A 27,247-nucleotide genomic window follows, 5' to 3' on the forward strand; every position below is an offset into this window, starting at 1 on the left:
GCTCTTCCGGCCTGCTACTCTGTGCGGGCCTGAGTTGCCTCTCCTCACCTAATCCCTTCAGCTGACTGCTCTTCTCTCTGGCTTCCTGGCTTTTAATCCCCTTTCTCCTGCTCTTCCCGCTTGCTACTTTGGGCGTCCCTGAGTTGTCTCTCCTCACCTGTAACCCTGGGGCTAAAGTTAAGAGCCTTAAAAGAAATAATTTTTAAAATAATATTAAGAAATTTTTAAAGAAGTTCATGTTCTCTTACCTAGTCAAGAGACTACTTGACCAAGGATGTGGAAAGATTGGGACTCTCATACACTGCTTATGGGACTGTAAAACGTTACAACCACTGTGGAAATCAGTATGGTGATTCCTTAACAAGTTGGAAATAGAAATACCATTAGATTCAGCAATCCCATCATTAGATATAGATCCTAAAGAAGTGAGAGCCAGGACACGAATAGATAAATGCACACCCATGTTCATCACAGCACTATTCACAATAGCAAAAAAATGGACGCCACCTATGTGCCCATCAGTGGAGGAGTGGACAACCAAACTGTGATACATACACACAATGGAATACTATGCAACACTAACGAATTATGTAGAATCTGCAAAATATCGCATAATGTGGATGAACTTGGAGGACATTATGCTGAGTGAAATAAGTCAATCACAGAGGGACAAATATTGTATTAGTCCACTACTGTAAAATGTCAAGGAAAGGTTTATACATGGAAAGAAAATTTCTTTGTTGGTTACCAGGAATGGGGGTGAGAATGGGAGGGAAAATTGCTAGATAGATAAGAGACAAGGATTGATTTGGGTGAAGGAAAAGGCAATATATCAAAAGCGACTGACCAACACAGTAACACTAAGGAAAGGAAGACACAGAGAGGTGCACAAAAGGTACAGACAACAAAGATGGACACTTATATATACAGTAATGCATTATCAGTAATAACCAACATTAACCTACAGGTAGATAAATAGGTAGACAGGCTGAATGATCGGGTATGTCTAGACAAAGGAAATAAACCTATGGCCATATATAAGTTTGGTAGACAATATTGCTACATACATATTTGGATGTGTAAGAATGTCCACATAAATAGAACTAACAGCGAAAAGTTATAATAACTTCTTAGCCACAGCCAGTCACCCTGAGGGAGTAAGTTGTTGGATCTGTGAGCTCAGGACCATAGTCATGGGGGACATCAAACTCCACCGGCATAACATACTACACAAAAACATTGTTCTACATCCACTGTGGTGAGTAGCAACTTGGGTCCTAAAAGCTTGCAAGTGGCTATCTAGATGCAACAATTGATCTCTCCTCGTCAAGAGCAAAGAATGAAAAAGACAAAAGACCCATGGACATATTTAGTCCAAGGGACTAGTGGACCATGTGAACCTCAGCCTACATAACCCTGAGACCAGAAGAACTAGATGGTGCCTGGTTACCACTGTCAACTACTCACAAAGGGATCAGTGGATAGACTAGGAGAAAAATGTGGAACAAAACTCAAAATCATAAAAAAGATCAGACTTACTGATCTGATAGAGACTGGTGAAACTCCTGTGACTATGGCCCCTAGTCACCCTTCAGGCCTGGAATTGAACTCACTTCTGTGGCTTCCAGCCAAACAATAGACAGATGTATCAAGTGAACATTTGTACCAGGTGTGGTAGTTAAGTTGGTGTGTCAACTCGGCTGGGCCTGGTTGAGTGGCTAGGCAGCTGGATGTAGATTCCACATGATGAGATTGGTAATCAACTCCATGGTGGAATCTACTGTGAGCAGCTGAGTAGCTGCCTTAGGGATGTGGTCTGCTTCCTGTATTATAAGGAGAAGCTTTGGGGAGTGGTCTCTAGCTTATGGCACACTTGAACCCTGCACGTAGCCAGGTCATTGTTCAGTAGGCTGCCATGCTATGCTGACCTTGGGACTTTGAACGGACTTGAATTAATGGCCTGCCATGTGGTTTGGTAACATCGGGACTGTGCCTTTTTATTTGTCAACCTTGGGCTTCTCAGCCTCAGCAGTCAGCAGCTGTCTGAATGAAGAGATGCCTCTAGCTACAGTGGGCCAGGAGCAGAAGGCAGAGCTGAAGCCCAAGGCTGAGGGGCTTTCATCCAGCCCTTAGAGCCTGGCACTTTGAATTCGGACTTGAAGCCTCCAAACTGTTAGAGAATAAACTCCTGTTTGTTCAAGTCATCCTGTTTGTGGTATATTCTTGTGAGAGTGGCACTAGGTAACCAAAACACCAGATCAATACACTCCTTGGAACAATCAATCATGTGAGATCAGAAGGGCAGTATTTGCACAGGGAGATAGCTCAGAGAGCAGGAATGCATAGGAAAGGACACAGGGAAATGGTAACCACAGGGAGGAAGTGAGAAGGGAGCTGTTACATTATGGTGATTTCAATCAATGTCATGAACCAAACTATGTATGAACTGCTGTATGGAAAATGATTTTTGTCTGTAAACTTTCACCTAAATCACAACTTTGAAATATTGAAATTTGCATCAAACTTTAAAAAAAAACAACAAAACTCTATGGAGTACAGTTCTATGCTGGGACACATGGGGTTGCCATGAGTCAGAATCAATTTGATGACAAAAAAAGAGAGAGAGACTATTTGACTACTTTTTGTTATTATTTCCCCAAAATTTAAGCTATTTGCTGAGAGTCACACAATGAGTGGTGAAACTAGCAACTGGACTCTTCATCTGATTATCAAAACTAAATCAGGGTGGCCAACTGGGTTTATATGCGCCCATATGGGTTAATGACCTATAGGGGTCCATGTGACTTGTAAGTCTTAATAATATTTATCATAGTCATTGACTAGGGTAAGATCTCCTAATTAGTTATAAATTTCTGACTTCTTGGAATTTAGTAAACTGCTATTCTTTTAGAGATGATCATATGTCCCTAGATAAATTAACTCAATTCTGACTATGAAAATTCATCCATCCCTAAAAGTACTTAAGCTTTTCCACTTAAAACAAAAACTACCGTCACTTTTAATAAAGAATGCAAGAAAACATAAGTTAAAAATAAACTTTAGAACATCAAATTAACTGTCATTGTGATTTAATCATTGATGAAAATCTTTCCTGTTGTGTTTGATGATTACTATAGAAGTGACTATGTTGTGTAGCTGGCTAGCTAATAGAGCTTGATGAAGGAAGTAAAAACTTATTAAACCGTTTTTAAGGTAATCCCAAGAAAGATCAGTATTTAATTTCTCTTGTATAGAATTTTCCTCTAAAGAAAAACTTTTTATGATTTATTTTTCTTTTAAAATAAAGTTTCAATAATGAAGAGTTTTATATAATCGGGAACCATCCAATCATACTTTTTTTTCAGAGTAGATTATTTTTAGACTGAAGACTTGTCTGGAAATATCTTCATGATTATAAATATTGTGAATGTACACACATACACAAGCAGTATAACTTCAGATTTTAAAGTAGCATATTCCTTATATTTCTAATAAAAATGTAAATATCTTAAAGATGCCATAAGTTTTTTAGAAATGAATTTTATAACAGCATTGATTTAGTTTGGTTCATATTGAAGAAATTGAAAGGTAAGTTATAAAGATAGGAATGATGAATATTAACTGTTTTTGAATTTGCATCAAACAAACGAATTGCTTTAAGGGAAATTAATTTTATCTCTAAAAGTTTTCAAATATCTCCTCAAGTAAATAGGAAAAAGGAAAAAATGTACAACTATACCTTTTATTTGTTTGCAAACATCATTTTAAATTATTCCTATTTAAATATCTCAATAGGCTTTAAAGTAAAATTTTAAAGATAATATATATAGACACATAATTATGAATGTAATATCTTATCTCTTTATATTTGATTTTCATATATTAGACTTGTTTAAAATGAAGTTTACACATACTCAGAAAGCCATTAATTCTGCAATTATTTTCCTGTGACTCGATGATATTTCTTGTGGATAGAGTCTTTGCCTTTAATATGTAATAGTCGATGCTTAAATTGTACCAAAGAAGGGGGAAAAAACTGATTTAATTGAAAAGGTAAAATCACAAAAATAATATGCATGTAACTATTTCTTAGTCATCTCAGTAAGATAATATTTAATATTTGGTACAGTATATAATGATAATAACACCATCAATTTATTTATATTATTCTATAAAATGTTCTAAGGTCCCTCAGGCAGGTATTTACAGTCTACTTTTTGTTATTGTTTCTCCCCAGAATTAAACTATTTGCTGAAAGTCACATAATTAGTGGTAAAATTGGCAAATGGACTCTTCATCTGATTATCTAAACTCAATCAGGGAGGTCAACTGGGTTCATATGGGCCTGTACAGGCTAATGAGCTATAAAGAATCCATGTGATTGAAAGTCTTAACAATTGTTATCATGGCCATTGACTAGGCTAATATATTTGAAAATCAGAATTATGTCATGCAAACAAATGCAACTGCATTTTAGTTTAATTCAACTTTGGCTTCAAGCAAAAGACATTGGAATAAAGTGTGACACAAATTACTCTCATGTGTATAGATCTTTATATGTAGGAAATACTTATGAAATCTTTTTGATCTTTGCTGCATTTTCAGTTAGCAAGATTGTTAACTTTTGTAGGTATTGAGCCTGTTTTATTCACTACTTTTTAGCTGAAAGGTTAAGGATGCCTTTGTGGAATCATGCATTAATGTAATCAAAATAATATAATAGACAACGTTATCCTAAAGGTTGCATACAAATTGATTTGAATTGAAAACTTAAAAAATTCCTTGAATTGAGAAAGTTCAATTGACTTTTAGACCAATTTTCAATGAAATCATATTAGATGTTTATACTGTATTCTATAAATAGAATGTTTTGATCTTAAGTCATATTTTAGAGGAAGGGAATATGTTTCATTATTGTTCATTGTTTAGTTATTGATTATAATAACTGCTATAACAGGCACAAAATCTCAGAGACTTGTCAACTTGTTTGCATTTGTAACTGCTATACAATGAATTCACACCATTAAAGTGTGCATTTGAAAAGCCCATAAAAGTGCATGAGAAACTTTCAACTGATTTATCATAACCATTACCAGTGATATTATCACTGTGCTTAAAATCATTAAAAAATAATTTTGAAAAAGTTGAGACTATTGTCATGTCAAGATAATATAATCATTTAAGTATTTAAATTATAATGTGTGTTGTTTATTAATATTAGAGAAAATTGTTCTTATTTCAAATTAAAATGAATGAAAACTTTGTTGGAACTTTTATCAGGGAATAATAACAAATCATTATATTGTGCTTATTATATTATGTTATTCTTAGTGCTTTATATTATTAATTTATTATTGATGTATTAATTCATTTTATCTTCATAATGGCTATATGAGGGAGATGCTATTATAATTCACTTTCTAAAGACAGGATAGATAACTTTCCCAAGGTCAGACAGTTATTAAGTCACAGAGGCAGGAATTAAACATAGGCAGACTAGCTTTTGACCAGTATGATGTACTGTCTTTAGTTATAAGCATATGAACTGACTCTGGTTAACTTATGGAAAAGGAAATTTACTGGGAGCACTCACAATCAGCCAAAAAGAGTGGAGGGTGAATTTGGGAACAAACAAGGATCAGGCTAATTCGGGAGTTTGTGAAGTAGGACCTAAGATTCCACCCAGAAGAGAGGTCTCAAATCAGTCTGAATAGGCTCCCTGCTGAGAATTAACAAAATGTGACATGGATACATGAAGTGGACACATGCTGTTAGAAATTTGAACTGATAAACTTGCTCCCGGCAGTTGCCACAAACCTTCAATTTGTAAAAAACAAACAAACAAACAAACCACAATATCTGCAAATCAAAAAAACCAAACTCATTGCCTTCAAGTCAGATCCAACTCACAGCAACCTCTCCTTGGGTTTCTGAGGCAGTATCACTACAGAAGTAGATTGCCTAATCTTCCTTCTGAAGAGTGGCTGGTGGGTTTGAACCACCAGCCTTCTGGTTAGCAGTCAAATGCCTTAGGCACTACGCCACCAGAGCTCCTACAATATCTGCAAAGCACAATAAAGTGAAACACAATTAAATGAGTTATGCCTGTAGTTAGGAGCTCTGGTGGTGTAGTGCCTAAGGCATTTGACTGCTAATCAGAAGGCTGGTGGGTTTGAACCACCAGCCACTCCTCAGAAGGAAGACTAGGCAATCTACTTCTGTAGTGATACTGTCTCAGAGACCCAAGGAGGGGTTGATCTTGATCTTACCTGAGGGCAATGAGTTTTTTTTTTGTTGTTGTTGTTTGTTTCTTATGCCTGTAGTTAGATGGTTCACAGAAGGAAAAACAATTTCTTTCTTATACTGAACATTGCTTTATTTTTTCCCCTCACTGAGCTTCGTGCTGTACTGATATGCTTGCCTATAAATAAAACAGCTGGCTGATTTTGAAAAGAAATTGTAAACAAGGAAAATAGAACCTAAGTAACTTATTACAGGAAAAAATATTTGCTTTAATTTTACATAGATCTAGAAATACCTTTTAACTATGGTATACTCAGAAGTTTTTTTTTTTTATGACATCTGTATAAGATATGGGAGCTTTGGTGGCATAGTGCCTAAGACATTTGACTGCTAACCAGAAGGCTGGCAGTTCAAATCCACTAGCCACTCCTCAGAAGGAAGACTGGGCAATCTACTTCCATAGAGATACTGCCTCGGAAACCAAGGAGAGGAAGGAGAGGTCTCTATGAGTCGAAACCAGCTCGACGACAGTGAGGTTTTTTTTTTTAATGTAAGTTATATTAATAACAACAGTTGTTTACCACAATATGTTTTTATAACATTCAATATTACTCTTCAAATTAGGAGCAAAAGTTTCAGTTACATCTTCTGGCTAAAGAAGACCATCATAAGCAACTGAATGAAATTGAGAAATATTATGCCATAATAACAGATCAATTTGGATTGGTAAAAGAGAATCACCAAAAGTTAGAACAAAATGGTAGGTGCTATCTTATTTAATGTGTTCTATAGAGGACTCCTGGTGACATGGTGGTTAAAGCATTTGGCTATTAGCCAAAAAGTTGCCTTTTAATCCCACCACCTGTTCCATGAGAGAAAGTTGTGGCAGTCTGCTTCTGTAAGATTTACAGCCTTGGATACCCTTTGGGGCGGTTTTGCTCTATCCTGTCAAGTCGCTAAGAGTCAGAACTAACTAGATGGCAGTGAGTTTGTTTGGTTTTTGGTTCTATTGTGAATGTTGAAATGGGCTTATTTATAATGACTAAACTGAATTTATCTGAAGCTATATGATACTCAATGGTAAATGGCAATTTAATATATATCATTTAAATTCTCAGTAATAATTACAGATATTATATTGGGGCTATTTTCCCCATTCATGTAGGTAATACTTTAAGATGTATGTTGAACATAATGTTTTTCTAAATGTATTTTGTATTGCAGTACAGGAAGCAATACAGTTAAACAAGAGATTGTCAACTTTAAATAAAAAACAAGAATCTGAAATATGCAGTTTAAAGAAGGTATGATTAATAAAGTTTTATAGCATTATGTAAAAATTATAGTTTAAAATAGTTTAGGTCTATGGAACATTACTAGAAAACAATTGGATATAATTGTTTTTGGTAGAAAGATAGCTAAAATGTTTTTTACATAGTCTCATAAACTTTAAGTTATGATTCCCATAGATGTGATGAATAAATTTGTTTTAATCTATTAGGAATATGTTTCTTTGATTTGTAGGCAGTAGCGTGAACTTTTATGGTGACATGCACAGCCAATTGGTATTCAGTGTGTGTCAGCCTCATTGCTGTTGTTGTTAAGTGCTGTCTAGTCGGTTCCTACTCATAGCAACCCTGTGTACAACAGAACACAACACTGCCTGGTCCTGCACCATCCTCACAATCATTGCTATGTTTGAGCCCATTGTTGCAGCCCCTGTGTCAGTCCATCTCATTGAGGATCTTCCTCTTCTTCACTGAACCACTACTTTACCAAGCATGATATCCTGCTCCAGGGACTGGTTCCTCCTGATAACATGTCCAAAGTATGTGAGACAAAGTGTTGCCTTCCTCACTTCTAAGGAGCATTTTGGGCATACTTCTTCCAAGACAGATTTGTTCATTCTTCTGGCAGTCCATGGTATATTCAATATTCTTCACTAACACCATGATTCAAAGGCATAAATTTTTCTTCAGTCTTCCTTATTCATTACCCAGCTTTTGTATGCATATGACGATTGAAAATACTGTGGCCTGGGTCAGGCGCACCTTAGTGTTCAAGGTGATGCCTTTACTTTCCAACACTTTAAAGAGGTCTTTTGCAGTAGCAGATTTTCCCAATGCAATATGTCACTTGATTTCTTGACTGCTGCTTCCATGAGTGTTGATTATGAAACCAAGTAAAATGAAATCCTTGACAACTTTAATCTTTTCTCTGTTTATCATGATGTTGCTTACTGGTCCAGTTGTGAGGGTTTTTGTTTTCTTTATATTGAGGTGCAATCTATACTGAAGGCTGTCGTTTTTGATCTTCATCAGTAAGTGTTTCAAGTCCTCTTTGCTTTCAGCAAGACAAGGTTGTGTCATCTGCATACGATGGAAGGAATACACAGTCACTGTACCAAAAAGAATTGGTTGATGTTCAGCTACTTCAGGAGATAGCATTTGACCAAAACTTGATGAAATTGAAGGAAGAAGTCCATGCTGCACTGAAGGAACTGGCAAAAAAACAAGGCTGCAGGAATTGATGGAATACCAATTGAAATGTTTCAACAAATGGATGTAATGCTGAAAGTGCTCACCTGTCTATATTAAAAAAAAAAAATGGAAGACAGCTACCTGGCCAACTGACTGGTTGATCAGATGCAAGTAAAGTTTTGCTGAAGATAATTAAAAATGATTGCAGCAGTCCTTTGACAGGGAACTGCCAGAAATTAAAGCCAGATTTAAAAGAGAACATGGAACAAGAGATATTATTGCTGATGTCAGACGAATCTTGGCTGAAAGAAGAAAATACCAGAAAAATGTTTACATATGTTCTATTGACTATGCAAAGGCATTTGACTGTGTGGATTATAATAAATTATGGATGACATGATTGCAAAGAATGGGAATTCTAGAGCAGTTAATTGTGTTCATGCAGAACCTGTACATAGACCAAGAGGCAGTTGTTTGAATAGAACAAGGAGATACTCTGCGGCTTAAAATCAGGAAAGATGCACATCAAGGTTATATCCTTTCACCATAATTTTTCAGTCTCTACACTGAGCAAATAATCCACGAAGCTAGGCTATACGAAAAATGCAACATTAGCCTCATTAGCAACTTTTATTCATTCATTTAGTCAGTATTTGAGTGACCTCTGTGTGCCAGTTAGGAGCTCTGGTGGCATAGTGCCTAAGGCACTTGACTGCTAACCAGAAGGCTGGTGGTTCAAATCCACCAGCCACTCCTCAGAAGGAAGGTTGCGTAATCTACTTCCCTAGTGATACTGCCTCGGAAACCCAAGGAGGGGTCACTATGAGTCATATCCGATTCAACAGCAGTGAGTTTGTTTTTTTTTGGTTTGTATTGACAGTTATACATGTAGTTCTTTGCTCTTACAACTGTCATTAAATTGATTGGATTCTGTTCTTATACCTGGGGAATGCAGAAATTAAGTGCAAAGGTACAGCTGAGTATAGAAGTATTATGGATGGTGATAGCCATATTTACTCTTTGAAAACCTTAGCCAGAAAACTACCTAAAAGGAAAATTTATACGTGGTAAACATTTCTTTTCAGTCACATTCTATAATATGAAAGATGATGTTGTTGTCGAGTTGATTTTGACTCTGTAAGGAGAAAAAGCTGCAACTGTAAAAAAAAAAAAAAATCGCCTGGAATTCCAAATCAGAGAATTGTTAAAAAAGGCCATTCATTTTTATAATATTAACTTCAAATGCAAATATAAACAACGAATAACTGACTCAGTAGCTGTGAATGAGCACATTTTAAGTGATGTCTTTTTGGTTTCAGTTCTTTTATTTTTTTAATTGCATATTTTTATCAGTGACTTAAGTGATTAAATTATATCCATATTAACTTTGGTGATTTTAGTAAAATATTTATGTACCTTATTTCCTTCAATGAATTCATCTTTGCATTCTTATGAAAATGAGTTGTACTCAGATTTTTGTTCTAAATTTTGTATTATTCCCATTAAATAAATGCAACACAGTGGACTATTATATTTCTAACATATGGTTTAAGACTCTGACCTATAGCTGAAGATGAGGCTTATGTAAATCCATGGAGAGATACCCTTGGCAGGTTGAAGTAAGAGGGTGAAGAATATCTCATTTTATGCGTAAGTGGAATGGTGTTTGCTCTTGACCATATTAGCCCCTTTTTTCTAGGCATTGGGGCTTAGGCCAGGGCTACCTAAATGCATTGATGGGCATGCAGTGGTGGCCTCTTTCACACTAGAAAGTATTTCAGTAACCATGCTGCCAAATGGAAGAGAGATTGTATGGAAGTATAAAGTAAGAGAGTCTTCTTACCTTTGAGATTTCAGAATCTGAGTAGCTAGAAGGATGAAAAATTTCAAATACATTTTAGGAGCCAAATTGTAACACTTCTAGTTATGATAATGTGTGTTTTATATTATGTAGCTTTGATTTTTAACTTAGGAAAATTGTTTTCTCTTCTGAGTTTTTTTTTTTCAGAAACTAGTCAAGTCTAGTAACATTGGTTGTATCAATTATTTAAAACTTCTAATCATTAATTTTTGCAAAGATAATTTTCATTTTCTGTTATGCTGTTACATGATTTTGTCCAGAACAGTTAAGTTATTGGTTTGTGATAAGATGGAATTCCTTTTTTGTGGAGAAAAGTTAAACAGACCAAATTTAATTGTTAGGTAAAACTAGGTATTACAGTTCTGAATGCTGGATTCTCCATTACGGTAATCACGAAGATTTCCCGATACTATCTGTGAACAGCATTCATAACCTCTGCTATTTGTCTGAGTAAACGTCAGAGTGCCCAGGAGAGAGTGATATTAAACAGACTACCCCATACCAGAAAAGGAGGGGTGAAGGAGAAAAGAGCACAATATTTATGACTCTAGGAACTGTAAGTTGTAATTTAATGAGATCAAAGCATGTGCTGTTTATTTGCTTCACTAACAGCTTTGAATAAAATGCTTAGAAAACAGACAATGCACTAAAAGTTCAAGATATTTAAAAGATTATAAAGGCTATAAAATCAAAAGCATGTTTTAAGTGAAAAATCATCTCATAGAGGTCTCTGATATTAATTTATTATGCTTTTCAGATTAAGTAATTAATATATAAAAGGAAAGAAAGATTTCAGAAGTTATTCATTCTTGTTTCTGTTATCCATATGCTGGTTTTCTGTCTCTTAGTTTAATTGTACTTTTATCAATAGGGCATTTTATCTTTGGCGTAAACCTGGAACAGTTCATTAGTATAAAACAAGCCATCTAATAATTTAGTTACTAAATGTTTTGAGTTTTCATTAATTTAGACTGGTGTATCTTGTTTTAAGAAAACCTAACATAAAAATTATAATTTCAAAAAATTGTTGTAAGCTTTCCTTCATAAATCATCATCATAGTGTACAAAAAAGCAGCTTGAAAGCAGGTTTTTTCAAACACCATTTTATAAAGAAAAGTATGCCTTATCTTAAAGCCTATGTATCACTGGTATCTTTAAAAAATAATAATAGTAATAAAAATAGAACAGCCATGAATCAGTTAAGCATAAAAGATATCTATTACTCAGGTGATGTTTGACTCAATACTGTATAACTCTGTGTTAATCAAATACTTATCAAAGTGCTATGGAATATTAAACTAAGTATGAAACATGGTACTTTCCTTGAAGAGCTTATAAAATCAGGAAAGAAAAAAAAAACAAAAACACTGCCCTCGAGTCGATTCTGACTCAGCCACTTCCATTGGATTTCCAAGGCTGTAAATCTTTATGGAAGTAAATTGCCTCATCTTCCTCCCATGGAGCAGCTGGTAGTTTCAAACCACCTACCTTTTGGTTAGCAGCCCAGTCCCTTAACCACAGCACCACCAGAACTCCTTTGAGGAGCTTATTTTCTACAGGAAAACTTTTATTGTTATCAACTATGAGAGAATGTCTTAATTCTTCAAATAATATAGGAGCTCTGGTAGCACAGTGACCAAGGTATCTGACTGCTAACCAGAAGGTTGGTGGTTCAAACCCACCAGCCACTCTGTGGAAACAAGGCTGGGCAATCTACTTCTGTAAAGTTTACCTCCTCAGAAACCCAATGGGGGTTACTATGAGTCAGAATCAACTTGATGGCAGTGGATTTTTGGTTTGGTTTAAGAATACTTAATTATGCATATCACTTATTAAGACCTCAGAGTAATTTATTTTATAAGTAGGAGAAATAATTCTACATCATACTGAAGCTTTAACAATCATAGAATTCCTTGGGGTTCACTTTAGTAGTAATAATAACTAACAGTGCCTGGCACATAGTAGATGATCAGCAAATACTTGTTGCATGGATCATTAAATGTCAGGCAATTTGTTAGCTTTTTTAAAAAATATTTCCATTTTAAAGATGAGGAGCATGAGGCAGAGTGAAGTTGCCTAAAATCATGCAACAAGAAAAATAGAACCTAGATTGGAACCCACATATATTTGACTGTAGAGTCTATGATCTTAACAACTCTGTTGATAATAGTAGCAGGATAAGCAGTTTATTCACATAAGTTTCTTCTTTTCTGTATTCCCCATCCAAAACCATATATTTATTAAAAGGGGACATAGTTGACCATTCAGACTCTTGAATTAGCAGGTACTTTTACTCCTTGACTCTGTGTATCTATAGAATAGTAGGTGCCTATCCTGAAACTTCCCAACTCATCTATCAGTTTGTCATACTGTTGTGCCTTACTTGCATGTTGCTATGATGTTGGAAACTATCCCACTGGTATTTCAAATACCAGCAGGGTCACACATAGTGGGCAGGTTTCAACAGACCTTCCAGCCTAAGACAGACTAGGAAGAAGGACCTGGTACTCTAATTCTAAACAAATTGGCCAGTGAAAACCTTATGAATAGCAGCGGAACATTGTCTGATACAGTGCTCAGGTTAGAAGATGCTCAAAATATGATAGGAAAAGAGCTGGCTCCTCAAAGTAGAGTACACCTTTATGACACAGATGGAGTAAAGTTTTCAGACCTTCATTTGCTGATGTGGCACAACTCAAAATGAGAAGAAACAGCTGCAAACATTGAATAACAATATCATCATCATTACCATCAAAATGTGGAATGTATGAGGTATGAATCTCAGAAAACTGGAACTTGTCAAAAATGAAATGGAATGTTTGAAAATAGATATCCTTAGCATTAGTGAACTGAAATGTACCGGTACTGGCCATTTTGAAATGGACAGTCATGTGGTCTATTGTGGCAGGAAATGACAGATTGAAGAGGAATGGTCTCACATTCATTATCATAAAGAGCACTTTAAGATCTATCCTAAAGGACAGTGCTATCAGTGACAGGATAAAATCCATATACCTACAAGGAAGACCAGTTAATATGACTGTTACTCAGATTTACACACCAACCACTCATGCCAAACATGAAGAAATTGGAGATTTTTCAACTTCTGCAGTCTGAAATTGGTCCAACATGCAATCAAGACACACTGATAATTCCAAGTGATTAGAATGCAAAAGACGGAAACAAAGAAGAAAATATGGCATTGGTGATAGAAATGAAGCTAGAGATTGCAGGACAGAATTTGCAAGAGCAACGATTTAATCATTCCAGATAGTATTTTTCAACAACATAAATGGCAGCTATACGTATGGACCTTGCCAGATGAAATGCACAGGAATCAAGTCAACTACATCTGTGGAAAGAGATGATAGAGAAGCTCAATAATATTAGTCAGAATAAGACCAGGGGCCAAATGCGGAACAGACCATCAATTGCTCATAATACAAGTTCAAGATGAAGCTGAAGAAAATTAAAACAAGTCCACAAGAACCAAAGTAGAACCTTGAGTATATCCCACCAGAATTTAGAGACCATCTCAAGGACAGATTTGACACACTGAGTACAAGCACCAGGTGAGTTGTGGATGACAGCAAGGACATCGTATATGAAGAACACAAATTAAAAAGACAGGAAAGAATGAAAAGACCAAAATGGATGTCAGAAGAGACTCTGAAACTTGGTGTTGAATGTAGAGTAGCTAAAGCTAATGAAAGAAATGGAAACATAAAAGAAATGAACAGAAGATTTCAAAGGGCACCTCAAAAAGACAAAGTATTATAATGAAATGTGCAGAGACTGGAAGTTAGAAAATCAAAGGGAAGAACATGCTCAGCATTTCTCAAGCTGAAAGAACTGAAGAAAAACTTCAAGCCTCGAGTTGCAATAGTGAAGGATTCTATGGACAAAATACTGCAAGACAAAGGAAGCATGAAAAGAAAATGGAAGAAATATACAAGAGTCACTGTACCAAAAAGAGTTGGTCAATGTTCAACCATTTCAGAAGGTAGCTTATGATCAAGAACTGTTGGTACTGAAGGAACAAGTCCAAGCTGCACTGAAGACATTGGCAAAAAACAAGGATTCAGGAATTAACAGAATATTGATTGAGATGTTTCATCAAACAGATGCAAAGCTGGAAGCACTTGCTTGTCTATGCCAAGACATTTGGAAGATAACTACCTGACCAGCCATCTGGACGAGATCCATATTTGTGCCATTCCAAAGAATAGTGATCCAACAGAAAGTAGAAATGATCGAACAATGTCAGTAGTTTAACATGCAAGTAAAATCTTGTTGAAGATAATTAAAAAACGATTGCAGCAGTACATCAACAGGGAACTGCCAGGAATTCAAACTGGATTCAGAAAAGGACATGGAAGGAGGAATATCATGAATCTTGGGTGAAAAAGTAGAGAATATCAGAAAGGTGTTTACCTACGTTTTATTGACCATGCAAAGGCATTTTATTGTGTGAATCCTAACAAATTATGGATAACATTGCAAAGAATGAGAGATAAAGAACACTTCATTGTGCTCATGTGGAACCTGTACACAGACCAAGAGGCAGTCATTCAAACAGAACAATGAGATACTGTATGGCTTAAAATCAAGAAAGATGTGTGTCAGGGTTATATCTTTTCATCACATGTATTCAATCTGTGTGCTGAGCAAATAATTTGAGAAGATGGACTATGTAACTTTCAAGTAGAATTAGATTAAAGCTAAGATTAAGGCAGCTTTGATGGATTCAACTTTTCTGCACCATAGCTGTAGGTGAATTATTTATTAGTACAGGTTTTCAGGATAATAGATGAAATACAGCCTCAGTTTTCCTTTTAGATGCCTTATTACAAAGGAAAGTCTGAAATTCTTTCTGACCCGTCACTTGCTCTTTCTCTATATATACTTGAACTATATCCTGTTTCTACAATGACTATCTCTCTCTAAACTAATAGAAGTACATTGGTCAGTATTCTTAGTTGGAAACCGATTTAGGCAGCAAGGGAATTTATCGGAAAGATCTTGATCATCTCAAATTTGGAAAATGGCCAGAAACAAGGGAGGATCTGTAGTATCTAAGACCAAAGTCAAAATCATGGCATAAAACCAGCTTCCACTGTCATTCGTTATATACTACAGTTTACATTCTCATTATTGACTACTCTGGATGCTGCTGCTGCTGCTGCAATAGTATTACCCTTACCCATGGAAGCTAGCATTAACCCAGTATCTACCAAGGGATAGATTTGCAACGTTCCCTGTTATTTGTGTATTAGTTCCTGATCCAATATACAGGACAGGAATATCTGATTAGAAGACCCTGGACATATGCTTATAAAACTAGTATCTGACATTCCTAGTCTCTCTAGTGGGCAGTAGGCTCTTCAAATACAGGGTTTTTCCAAATACAAAGTGATTTCAGGTGCTTTTTGGTCAAGTGTCTATTACAGACTATGAAAATCAGGTCTTTAAGTATTTTATATACCGAACATACACACAACAGGAATACATTCACTCACACACCAGTACAGAAGTTGGTATGTCAAAATTTCAATATGTTTGGCTGGTATCTGCTAAGTTAAATGGATTGCAATTTCACAAATGAAGACTTTTTTTTCTTACACTCTATTCTTTCATTTCATTTCTCTTCAGTTCTGCCCTCCATAGCATTGCCAGAGTTGTTTATCTAAAATGCAAGTCTTTTGCCCAATGTTACAACCATATCATGTTGGTTCTGTTTCCCTGAAAAATACCATGCTGTTCCATATGTATGTGCTTTTGTGCATGTAGAACCTTTTACCTAGAATGCATAGCCCCTTTTTATCCTCTTTGCAAATTTATCCTTCAAGACTCTGTTCAAATACCACCTTTCCCTTTAATTCCTTCTTGATGACCTCAACCAAATTGTTTCCTTTCTTGTGCTTGTAATTTCCTATATTATAGCACTCATCGCATTGTATTGTACAGGTAGTCCCCAGTTTAGACTTATTTTGAGTTATGGCAAACTTCATTTATGACTGTCCATTTTTTTAAACATCTCATCACTAGTAATATATACTACATATGATGCTGTATATCAGCATGTAATTTGGTGATATTATCATTCTCAGATATTCACTCATTGATGCTCAGTTTTAGGGTTTACTCTTCAAAACTAAGCTAAACTAAATCAAGAGTTTCAGTTGCTTGAGAACATGGACCCAAATGCTGATCACTTTGCTGACGCTGATAGGCAGATTCAGGAAGCCATGAGATGTTGCTGTGGAATATATGAAGAAGAAAAAAAGAAAAGGACCATACAGACAACTCTCATCAGTTTTTTGATTAGAAACACCATCTTTATCCCCAGAGATAATCCAGATGATCCAGAACCTTCCTTAAGTGGAGTTGCTACCTCGAATGACAAAATGACAACATTGTCCAACTCTTGTTCATTGTCAGAGTAAATTTTCCTGATTTGTGTTTTTTTGACTCAATGACAATGGGTCTTTGTTTTTGTGTATATTTAAAATCTGTATGTTTATATGTAATGTTTCTAACCTCCAAAGACAGGTAAAGATCAGATTTATAAGGATACCAATAAGAAAAGGCCATAATAATAAAGACAAAAAGAAAAAAAAAAAGATATTTGACATATACCAGAACCTATTTATGATGGAGTCAAAGACTATCTAATTATTTCTTACATAAATTTTTCTTTTTAGATGCTGTGGTAGTTATGCTTGTGTGTCAACTTGGCTGGGCCTGGTTGAGTGGCTGGGCAGCTGGTGGTAGTTATTCCCCATGATCAGACTGATAATCAACTCCATGGTGGGATCTACCACAAGCAGCTGAGTAGCTGCCTTTGGGCTGTGGTCTGCTTCCTGTATCTAAGGAGAAGCCTTGGCAATGGTCTCTAGCCTATGGCACGCTTGGACCCTGCATATAGCTGTGTCGTTGCTCAACAGCCTGCCATTCTCTGCCGACGTTGGGACTTAAAAGGGACTTAAGTTAATGGCCTGCCGTGTGGTCGGTAACATCGGGACTGTGCCTTTTTACTTGTCAACCTTGGGGCTTCTCAGCCTCAGCAGCCAGCAGCTGCCTGAGTGAAGAAATGCCTCTAGCTCCAGTGGGCCAGGAGAAGGAGGCAGAGCTAGACCCCAATGTTGAGGGCTTTCACCCAGCCCCTAGATCCTGGCACTTTGAACTTGGACTAAAACCTCCAAATTGTAAGAATAAACTCCTGTTTGTTAAGGCCATCCCATTTGTGGTATGTTTCTTGTCAGAGCGGCACTAGGTAACCAGAACAAATGCTAATCAATTTTATAACTGAGAATCTTTTATTACCATCTTTTTATCTCAGAAGATGTTTGTTGAATAAGAAATGAATGAAAACAGTCCACTTTTGCTTGGTTAGTTCATTGAGTTTGTGCCCTCTTTTTAAGATCTAAGATCATGCACCCTATGTAATTGGCTTTGTTATTCCATAGCCACAGATTGAATTCTCATATTGCCTGATCTTATAAGGGAACTAGAGGAACTAGACTTGGATGGGCTAATAATATTATTTTGACATGAAATTTAGCACACTGTAACTTCAAAGGTGGAATTTTGAAACTATCGGGAACATACCTTCCTTATACGAAATATACTGAATTGTCTGTTTGATATGTTTCTTATGTTAAAGGAATTAAAAAAAGTAACCTCAGACTTGATGAAATCCAAGGTCACATGTCAGTATAAGATGGGAGAAGAAAACATCAATCTAAGAATTAAAGAACAGAAATTTCAAGAACTTCAAGAGCGACTCAACATGGTATTTATTAAATTTATTAATTTTCATTATTTTAGTGTTTTTAGAAAATTTAATGGAAAATTAAGGATTATCACAAAAATTTCCTTCTATATGAAGTTAATGTATATATTAAAAATTCAGCATATATATAATCTGTACTTTAAATTATTAGATAAACTTTGCCCTTAGCAGACTTTGGGCCAGTAAAATTGGACTCTAATGCATTTATCTCCACTTTAATATGGTGTCAAATAATCATGTGGTACAATGATTATTACATTTTTATAGAATGTCATCATTTCTTTTCAACATATGCAACAGTTACTTCAGCAACAGATTCAAGTTAATACTGAAATGAAAACAGAATTGAAGGCATTGATGGAACAGCTTTTGGAGATGAGAAATTCTGTAATTTTTAACAATAACATTTAAAAGTTTGCACCAGCTTATACTGGGCATCTAATACCTTCATCACTTCACTGAAGTTACTGCTTCAGCTAAAAACAGCTGTGGGTATTCTGGAGTAATAATAGGTTATGCCACTCCAAATTTGTTGAGCACTGAATTAAATGTAGAATTTGCTGGATTTTATATCACAACCTTAAAATTACTCAATTTTTTTTTAAGGAATTGGAATTAACTAAGAAGATTAATAAAGAGATTGCCCACGTTCAAGAAGAAAAGCAGGTAAGCAATTGTAAGATATTCTGGAAGTCAGTAAATGTTTTGAAAATTAGCTACAATGTGGGGAATAAATAGATAACTAATGGAATCACATCTTGGTCAATGCCCAGCACAGTGGGCACTCAGTTAATGTGCACTGAGTGGATATATGTGTACCTTTTGTGTAACCAGGTCTCACATATACTTCATCAAAAATAAATCAGCTTTTTCCTTGATATTTATCATTACCCTAACAGATATATGTATGCTTAATGCATGAGCATAGTGCCTAAGGCACTTGACTGCTAACCAGGAGGCTGGCGGTTCAAACACACCAGCCACTCCTCAGAAGGAAGGTGGGTCAATATACCTCTGTAGTGATACCACCTCGGAAACCCAAGGAGGGGTCCCTATGAGTCAGGTCTGACTCAACGGCACATAACAACAACAATGCATGATTATTTAGGTCATTATACTCTCATTTGAATTAATTTAATATTTATAATTCTTTTATAAAAAGAAAAAATGGTATGTGAAAGAAAACATTCTTTGTTTCCATTTTTCTCTTCTATTTTTTTCCTCCAATTGATTCCAAATACATACCATAAAATCCTGGCTCATTTGCACTGTGACATTATAGTAGTGATATATTTACTATTTGCTCAGGAAGCCAACTAAATTTTATTTTAGTTTTAAATTCTTCATATTTTTCAATAGTGTCTCAGGATCTGGATTCCATTTCAAAAACTTTATTAGTTATTCAAAGGACTCTTAGAACAATATTTAGTAGGAAATAATGTAATATAAATTATTTTAGGTATTAAATTAGTAAAATATGACAGTATTGAAATTAAATTACAGTAAAACCTGCAAAAGCTGGAACCTGTGTAAGGCAGAAACCTGTCAGAGAAGGAAAACTGAAATATTTTTCCCTGACAGAGAGCAATAGAAAAATGTTAAGACAGCACCTGTCAAAGGTGGGAAACTTAAGAGATCTGGAAAAATAAGGCAGTCCATCAAGTTCTGGCTTTTACATATGTCACTGTATAATAAAAATTAGTTAGGAAACTAGAAAGTGTATTTGAAGAATGAAAATATACGTGTCTTAAAAGTTTTTCAACTGATTTATAACATTTACACTTTTTTATAGAATGTCATCATTTCTTTTCAACATATGCAACAGTTACTTCAGCAACAGACTCAAATTAATACTGAAATGAAAACAGAATTGAAGGCACTGAAAGAAAATAATCAGGTTATATTTTTCTTCAGTATATTTCCATCTAATAACCTTTGCCTGTTGCATTTATCTGTCCAAATTTATCAAGGTTATTTTCAATTCTAAGGGTAAGTTACTGGCCTCCTTTGTTGACATCGTTGTCTAAAGTAATTAAAATATATTTTCAACATCTAAGTCACTAGTTAAATGTTGAATTTTATTAAGTATCTAATTTAATTTTGTAAGAGAATGAATGAGATTTTTCTTTTTTCTTTGTTTTGGAATTGTGTTCAAGGTCCAAACCAGAAAATAAAAGGGGTTAAGTATCACCACATTCTAAGAGAACAAACGGTGAGCTTCCAGAAGTTGGTGTCATATCCTTCTTCACAGGAATTTCATATAACTGGCTGTATTACCAGAACAATCACCCCAATATTTTCTCTCTAGTACACACCTATGCTTATCTAACATTTCACATTTAAGACAATTTTGAAAAAATTCTCACGTGGCACCTTTGTTGATCCAGGTCCACACAGGGCCATAGCCTGCCCCCAGGTGCCCTTCACAGGCCACCCTGAATAATATACCGGAGGCCTCCGTGACAACCTGATCATATGAGGAACAGTGTCCAGTCAGCCGTGGGATGCCTTCTCTCATTTGCCTGTGACATCTTGGTGTGGCCACAGAGGGCTTGGCATGCTAGCGGGATAACCTGAGGTCACAAGCAGGCAGGGGAGGCTGGATGAAGGGCCCAAAGTACTCAGGGAGGCTCAAGGGGCTGGAGAGCTATGGAGGCCTCATGGGTTGTGGGGCCTGGTTGGACGGAGAACAAGCGGAGTTCCTGCCCAGGGTGGGCAGTGGAGACAGTGAGTAGAGGATCAGCAGGGGTCCCCACCCAGAATGAGCACCAGGAGGTAGTGGGCAGCGGGCAACAGCCAACTACCACCACTTCCCCTCAATGCCTGGGGGCTTTGCAGTAGTAGGGAAGGTATGGTGGGGAAGGGGGCCCACCAAGCACATCCAAAGATATGCCAGGACATCTGATGGGCAGTGGGCAATTTGGGAGATGAGAGGACACCAGCTCTTGCATAATGCCAATTTTGCATAACAACCTGGTCTTTGGAACCTAACCATGTTGATAAGTGAGGAATGAGTATATGTAGAAAAATGATTAGGGAAGGGAAGAAGTTATAGTGATTGTTTGGAGAATACAGTATAAAGAAGAGAGGCTTCTCTCTTACCTCTCCAGGGTAGCAGGGGATGCATTTCCTTCATGAAGTGAGGAAATCTGCATGAGAATTATTTGTAAAGATTGGAGAGACTGCCATCTTGGTCCTTGAATGGATACTTGAAATTTGGAAACTGAAGGCCCACTTTGGTGGTGCCAGTGGAGTAAAATGGGAAAAATTTACGTGGAATAACTTGGCATATGTTTATTCAAAATTGGAAATATAGCAAGAACATATATACTCATGCCTAGTTCTGCTTTAGAAATTTCAAGGAGGAAAAGTTTTGGAGTAGTCTATGCTAATGAGATTTGAATTGTAGTGTGCTTGTTCCGATACTACATGACCCTGGAAAAGTTCAGGAGAATGTTGGTTGTTCCTTGGCTTCACATGAAGGAGCATGAATATTAGAGGAGAGGCTGTAATTTCCCTGGGTACTGCTGAGCCAAGGAATGGATTGTACAACTCAGAAAGGGACCTCAAGTATGTTCCACTGTGGTGACAAATGGAAGCTATTTCTGCTCTCTGAAGGGTTTCTTGGTAGCAAAGGAGGCAAGCTGAAGCTGAATATTTCCCAAGAAAACCACACTTACCTCTCGTGTAAAGAACACTATCAATGGAGACCAGAGCCAGTTTCATAGGTATGCAACCTGTGGAGCTACATAGGGCCCCATATTCAGAAGGACCCCATACTTGGGGTTTAATGTTTTGCAGTCACTGTCTTGAAATTCTTATTAGTTTTATCTTTGAATTTATGTTCTGTAAATTAAGTCCTGTAGCACAATGGCATATGCCCTGGGGGCTTGAGGCCTCACTCAGGCATGGTCCCATCTCTCACTGCCCCCCCAGAATGATTCTCAGCTGCTGTCTCTTCTACCTTCTGGTGTTCTGGACCCTGCCTGGCCCTTCCCTCCCCCTGCTCCTTCCCAGAGATTGCTGTCTGGTGGTCAACTGGGTCATATTGGTAAAGGGAGGCCCATGTTCTGCTGTTGCCCTCCAATCCCAGGTGGGGGCTTAGGTGCCAGCAGAGAGGTCAGGATTGGGCACATGTACAGCATTTTGGGGAGCCTCTGCCTACCTCCAATCTAGGTATTGAGTACGTCCCTGCCAGGAAGTTGCAATACCATGGGGATTGCCTGTTTACCATGGCAACACTGTGACAGGTAGATAGAGACAGAATAGCAAGAAAGGAACGATATTATATTTTAGTACTTTCAATGGCACTTTTTTCATTTTGCACTGGACCCCTGCAAATTATTTAGCTGGCACTGGCAGAGGCCACCAGCAGTGAATGGAACCAAACTTAACTTGAACAATGTAAGATTTATCTCCGCATCATTGATAGGCTATGGCTAATCATGTAAAGAGAGTTTCACCTTCCTTATTGTTCTTGCCTGTCTCCAGTACTATAGGAGTTAGACCTTCCTCTTCTAGAAGAGGAAGGGGGAGGTGTGTCAGAGTCAAACCACTCCCTCCCCTTAGCCCGTTTACCTCCTCCAGTAAATAAATAAACCATTAAAAAAAAAAAAAAAAACCAACAATTCTCTGAAGGGCTCATTGATAAGCAAGTGTACCCCTCACCTCCCATTGGATGGATAATAGAACTATTTAATATGTTGAGTTTCCTTCCAGGAAAATTAGGATATAATGTACCTAATTTCTTTGCAAGTAAATATTATTAGGAATGTGTCCTAATCCATTTAAAGGAGTTGAAACTTAGATTTTCAGGGTGAACAAAATATTAGAGATTAATTTCACACACAAAAAAAACTAATTTCACAAAAAATGTGACGTAGTTCAAAGCCTAGGGATTAGTGGCGAAACTGGGATTAAGTTTTTGTTCTGATTCTAATCTAGCACTGTGTCTACAATATTACACTATTAAGGTATTTTTCCTTGTTCTATGAGACCTACCCTTGGAAGGAAAGTTGGGCAATCTACTTCTGTTGTGACACTGCCTCGGAAACCCAAGTAGCTATGAGTTGGGTTCAACTCGACGACAGTGAGTTTGGTTTTTTGGTTTTTATGAGACCTACCAATTTCATTAGATCAGTTCTACTAAGACAACAACTATTAATTTGCCCCTTGATAAACTCTAAATTCAACATTTAGGTATTTTTGTACTACAGTAATCATAGAAATGTTAGTGTTTCTTTAAGATAATGATGACTATAAATGTGGTTCTAGGATCTTGTAGGGAGCTCTGGTAGCATAGTGCCTAAGGCACTTGACCAGAACCAGAAGGCTGGCAGTTCAAACCCACCAGCCACTACTTGGGAGGAAGGTTAGGCAATCTGCTTCTGTAGTGATACCACCTCAGTAACCCAAGGAGGGGTCGCTATGAGTCGGGTCTGACTCGATGGCACATAACAACAACAACAATAGGATCTTGTAATTATGACTGCTAATATTGTAGATAATCCAGATGCTTTTCCTCTTTAACAGGCCACAATTATTATCTGAGCCTTGATAATATATTTGTTGTTATTGTGTGCTGCTGAGTCGGTCCAGACTCACAGCAAACCAGAGTAGAACTACCCTGTAGGTTTTCCTATTGCTATAATCTTTATGGAAGCAGATCACCAGGTCTTTTTCCCTAGGACCCACTAGTGGGTTAGAACTGCTGACCTTGCAGTAGCAGCCAAGTACTAAGAAACCATTGTGCCACCAGGGCTCCTTTGATAGTATGTAAAACCCATTGCCATTGAGTCAAATCCGACTCAGAGTAACCCTATATGACAAAGTAGAACTGCTCGTTAGGGTTTCCAAGGCTGTAATCTTTATGAAGCAGACTGCCACATCTTCCTCCCTTGGAGCAGCTGGTTGTTTCGAACTGCCAACCTTTTAGTTAGCAGCTTAGCATGAACCACTGTGGTACCAAACCCACCCACTGCCATCAAGTCGATTCCCACTCATAGTGACCCTGTAGGGCAGAGTAGAGCTGCCCCTTAGGGTTTCCAAGGCTATAAATCTTTATGGAAGTAGACTGCTGCATCTTTCTCCCTCAGATACCCTGGTGGGTTCGACCTACCAGCCTTTTGGTTAGCAGCCAAATGCCTTAACCACTGCACTACCAGAGCTTCTTTGATCGTATATAGACAAGCTGGATTTCATGCAGTAAAGTTTCAAGCAAACTATTGGCAAGAACAGAAAATAGTTGTCAGCTTTTTATTTGGATAAGTAAGAACATTAAAAAAAACCAATACTATCCATCATCACTATCATTTTATATAAGAGAACATTTTAACAACAAAAGTATATTAAGGATATAATCTCAGAAGAAAGGACAGTCCTTTACAAGAAAAGACATTTGATGACCTTTTATTGACATTTTTTGCCATGGACCAGTGAAAATTTTGTCATGGATCAGTACTTCTCTACAGACTGGTGTTAGAGTACCACACTGATATATAGTATAACAAAACATTAATGTTGAACTGATGCTGGGGCTTGTGCTGCGTAGATATCTCAATTGTTTTCTCAAGGAGCATTCTAATTCCACCTGTACTAAAAGGGATCATTACTCTTGATAATGGCCTACTATTTTCCAGTGCTCTGCAATCATGCTGTCTTCTGTTTATACATATATATATATTTAAGTAGTGCAATTTGGAAAATGGAGACCTAAATTCTCATTATAGAGAATATTCTCTATTTTGATTCATAGTTTAGTGTAGATATATAAGCATAATTATTCCCCCATAGTCATAGTACTAATATAGTATTAATAAGGATGATTTACTTATGGTAGATTAAACCATTAGGAGATGGTTTTATTTTAACCTTCTACAATATCCATTTTTGAAAACATGGTTTTCAGATTTGTTAATCCAGATGCCAATAATGCCAAATAATTTCCCAGTAGAATATAAACTACATGAGGATGATAACATTTGCCTCTCTTTTTCACTGATGTAGCACAAGAGCTTAAAACAGTGTCTGACATATAGTAGAAGCTCATTAAATTTTATTAACTGAATGAATGATGAGTTAATAAATAAATCTCCAAGTTCATATATTGTGTGTCAGGGCTTCTAGTGAAACGTGTTGAGTTGAACACATACATTCACTTCTACCTCCTTCTGAAACAGCAATAAAATGACATTTATTTAAAGGCCATAAGTCCAAAAGGACAAGAAAATAGGGAGAGGAAACAATAAAGCTAAAGTTTTAAAAGTGGGAACCAGATGAACAATTGGTAATTTACTTAGTACATGAGGGAAAGTAGAAACCAAAGCCAAAGATGCAAAATTGGCCAGGAATTACAAGCATCATGTGCCTCTGGAAATAGGGAACACAACTGAAGCCAAACACTGGAAGATCTGTATAAGAAGCAATTGGGCTCCCGGATTCTCTTTTCCGCCCTTTACAAGTAAGCATTGTCCCTCTCCTACTTGGCAGAAGACTGAAGGGATCCAGGAGGGATCCAGTGGTGCACTAGAGCCAGCTTGTACCAGTGAGTTTAATTGTTAGATATCAAAGAATTGTTAAAATTGACAGATGCTGCAAATCAGGCCCCTTCCACCCACCAAAAAAAAAAAAAAAAAAACAACCCACAGAACACACACTCAAAAAATAAATAAAAACCATCACCCACAGAACCAGTTAACCAGCATACCACAGGGAATAGTGTATTGAAACCAAAGTGAAAAATCTATAAATACTGAATAATAAGTCCTACCAGCCCAGTTTCCCCATTCAGAGCTCAGCTAGGCTTATAACTTTCAGGCAGGAGATTAGAAGATTCCTTTCTGGGGAAACTAACCTGTCAGAGAGAAAGAGAATAAATACTGCAGTTATGCAGAGAAAAAGCCCAACTAAATAACTACAGTGAAACAAACAGGGTAAAAAGAACTTAGAGAAACTCAGAAAATACCCTTCATAAAGAGAATATTTTAATTAATAAAACGAGAATCAGAAGGCAATAAACAATTCATAGAATAAAAAGCAGTCCTCAAAACAAAAAAGTATATTGGTAGACATTAAAAAAAAAAAAATTTAAAGATTAACAGATAATGTTGAGATAGTCTTCCAGAAAATACAACTAAAAGATGAGAAGATGAAAAATGGGAGAGAAAAAAGTTAGGAGGTAAATGGAAGAGATTTAGTGAGTTTCAGAGATAGAGAACAGAAAGAATGGAGGAAGAGAAAATGACCAAAGAAAAGATACCAGAAAGTTACCCAGAACTGAAGGATATGAGTTTGTATTCCCCAACATTGGTGTATATCATTATGAAATTTCATATCACACATAAAGAGAATATTCTTAAACTGTAGGAAAAAATGTAGGTTATATATCAAGGATTAGGAACAAAAATGGTAACATAATGGCTTCAGACTACTCAATGGCAACACTGGAAAGTAGAGGATGATAGGAGAAATTGATTTCCAAAGCAGAGATCTATTATACTCAGCCATACTGCTTATTAGTATTGGTAGAAGAAAAACATTTTCAGACATGTCTCAAAAATTTACCATCTATGCATTCTTTATTAAGAAGTAATAGAAATTTTTTTCTACCAAGACAAGGAAGCCATGGGACCCAGGGAAAGGAAGCCTATAGTGTCTCAGAAATAGGAGACACATGAGCAAAAAGAGAAAGGAATCCTTGGGTTGATTGTGAAGAGAGAACACGATCTGTGCAGCTGACTTAGAGAATAGGTTCAAATTGGAATGAGAGGATAGGTGTCGGCCAACAAACATATGAAGAAATGCTCACGATCATTAGCTATTAGAAAGATGCAAATCAAAACAACAATGAGATACCATCTTGCTCCAGCA

At 36.6% G+C, this 27,247-nt stretch overlaps 1 protein-coding gene across 1 annotated transcript in view; it reads left to right on the forward strand.

Moving 5' to 3' along the window:
* The window catches only part of CCDC73 (coiled-coil domain containing 73), a 163,931-nt gene that overhangs the window by 103,303 nt on the left and 33,381 nt on the right, over nt 1–27,247 (forward strand). The window contains exons 7-11 of the mRNA XM_007943283.1: nt 6,868–7,003; nt 7,468–7,547; nt 18,251–18,379; nt 18,986–19,045; nt 20,172–20,276. Coding sequence (XP_007941474.1) covers nt 6,868–7,003; nt 7,468–7,547; nt 18,251–18,379; nt 18,986–19,045; nt 20,172–20,276 — 510 coding nt within the window. The remainder of the gene's footprint in view (nt 1–6,867; nt 7,004–7,467; nt 7,548–18,250; nt 18,380–18,985; nt 19,046–20,171; nt 20,277–27,247) is intronic.

The sequence above is a fragment of the Orycteropus afer genome, unplaced genomic scaffold, assembly GCF_000298275.1.
Source record: "Orycteropus afer afer isolate SDZICR_OR568_19922 unplaced genomic scaffold, OryAfe1.0 scaffold00103, whole genome shotgun sequence".
NCBI lineage: Eukaryota > Metazoa > Chordata > Mammalia > Tubulidentata > Orycteropodidae > Orycteropus > Orycteropus afer.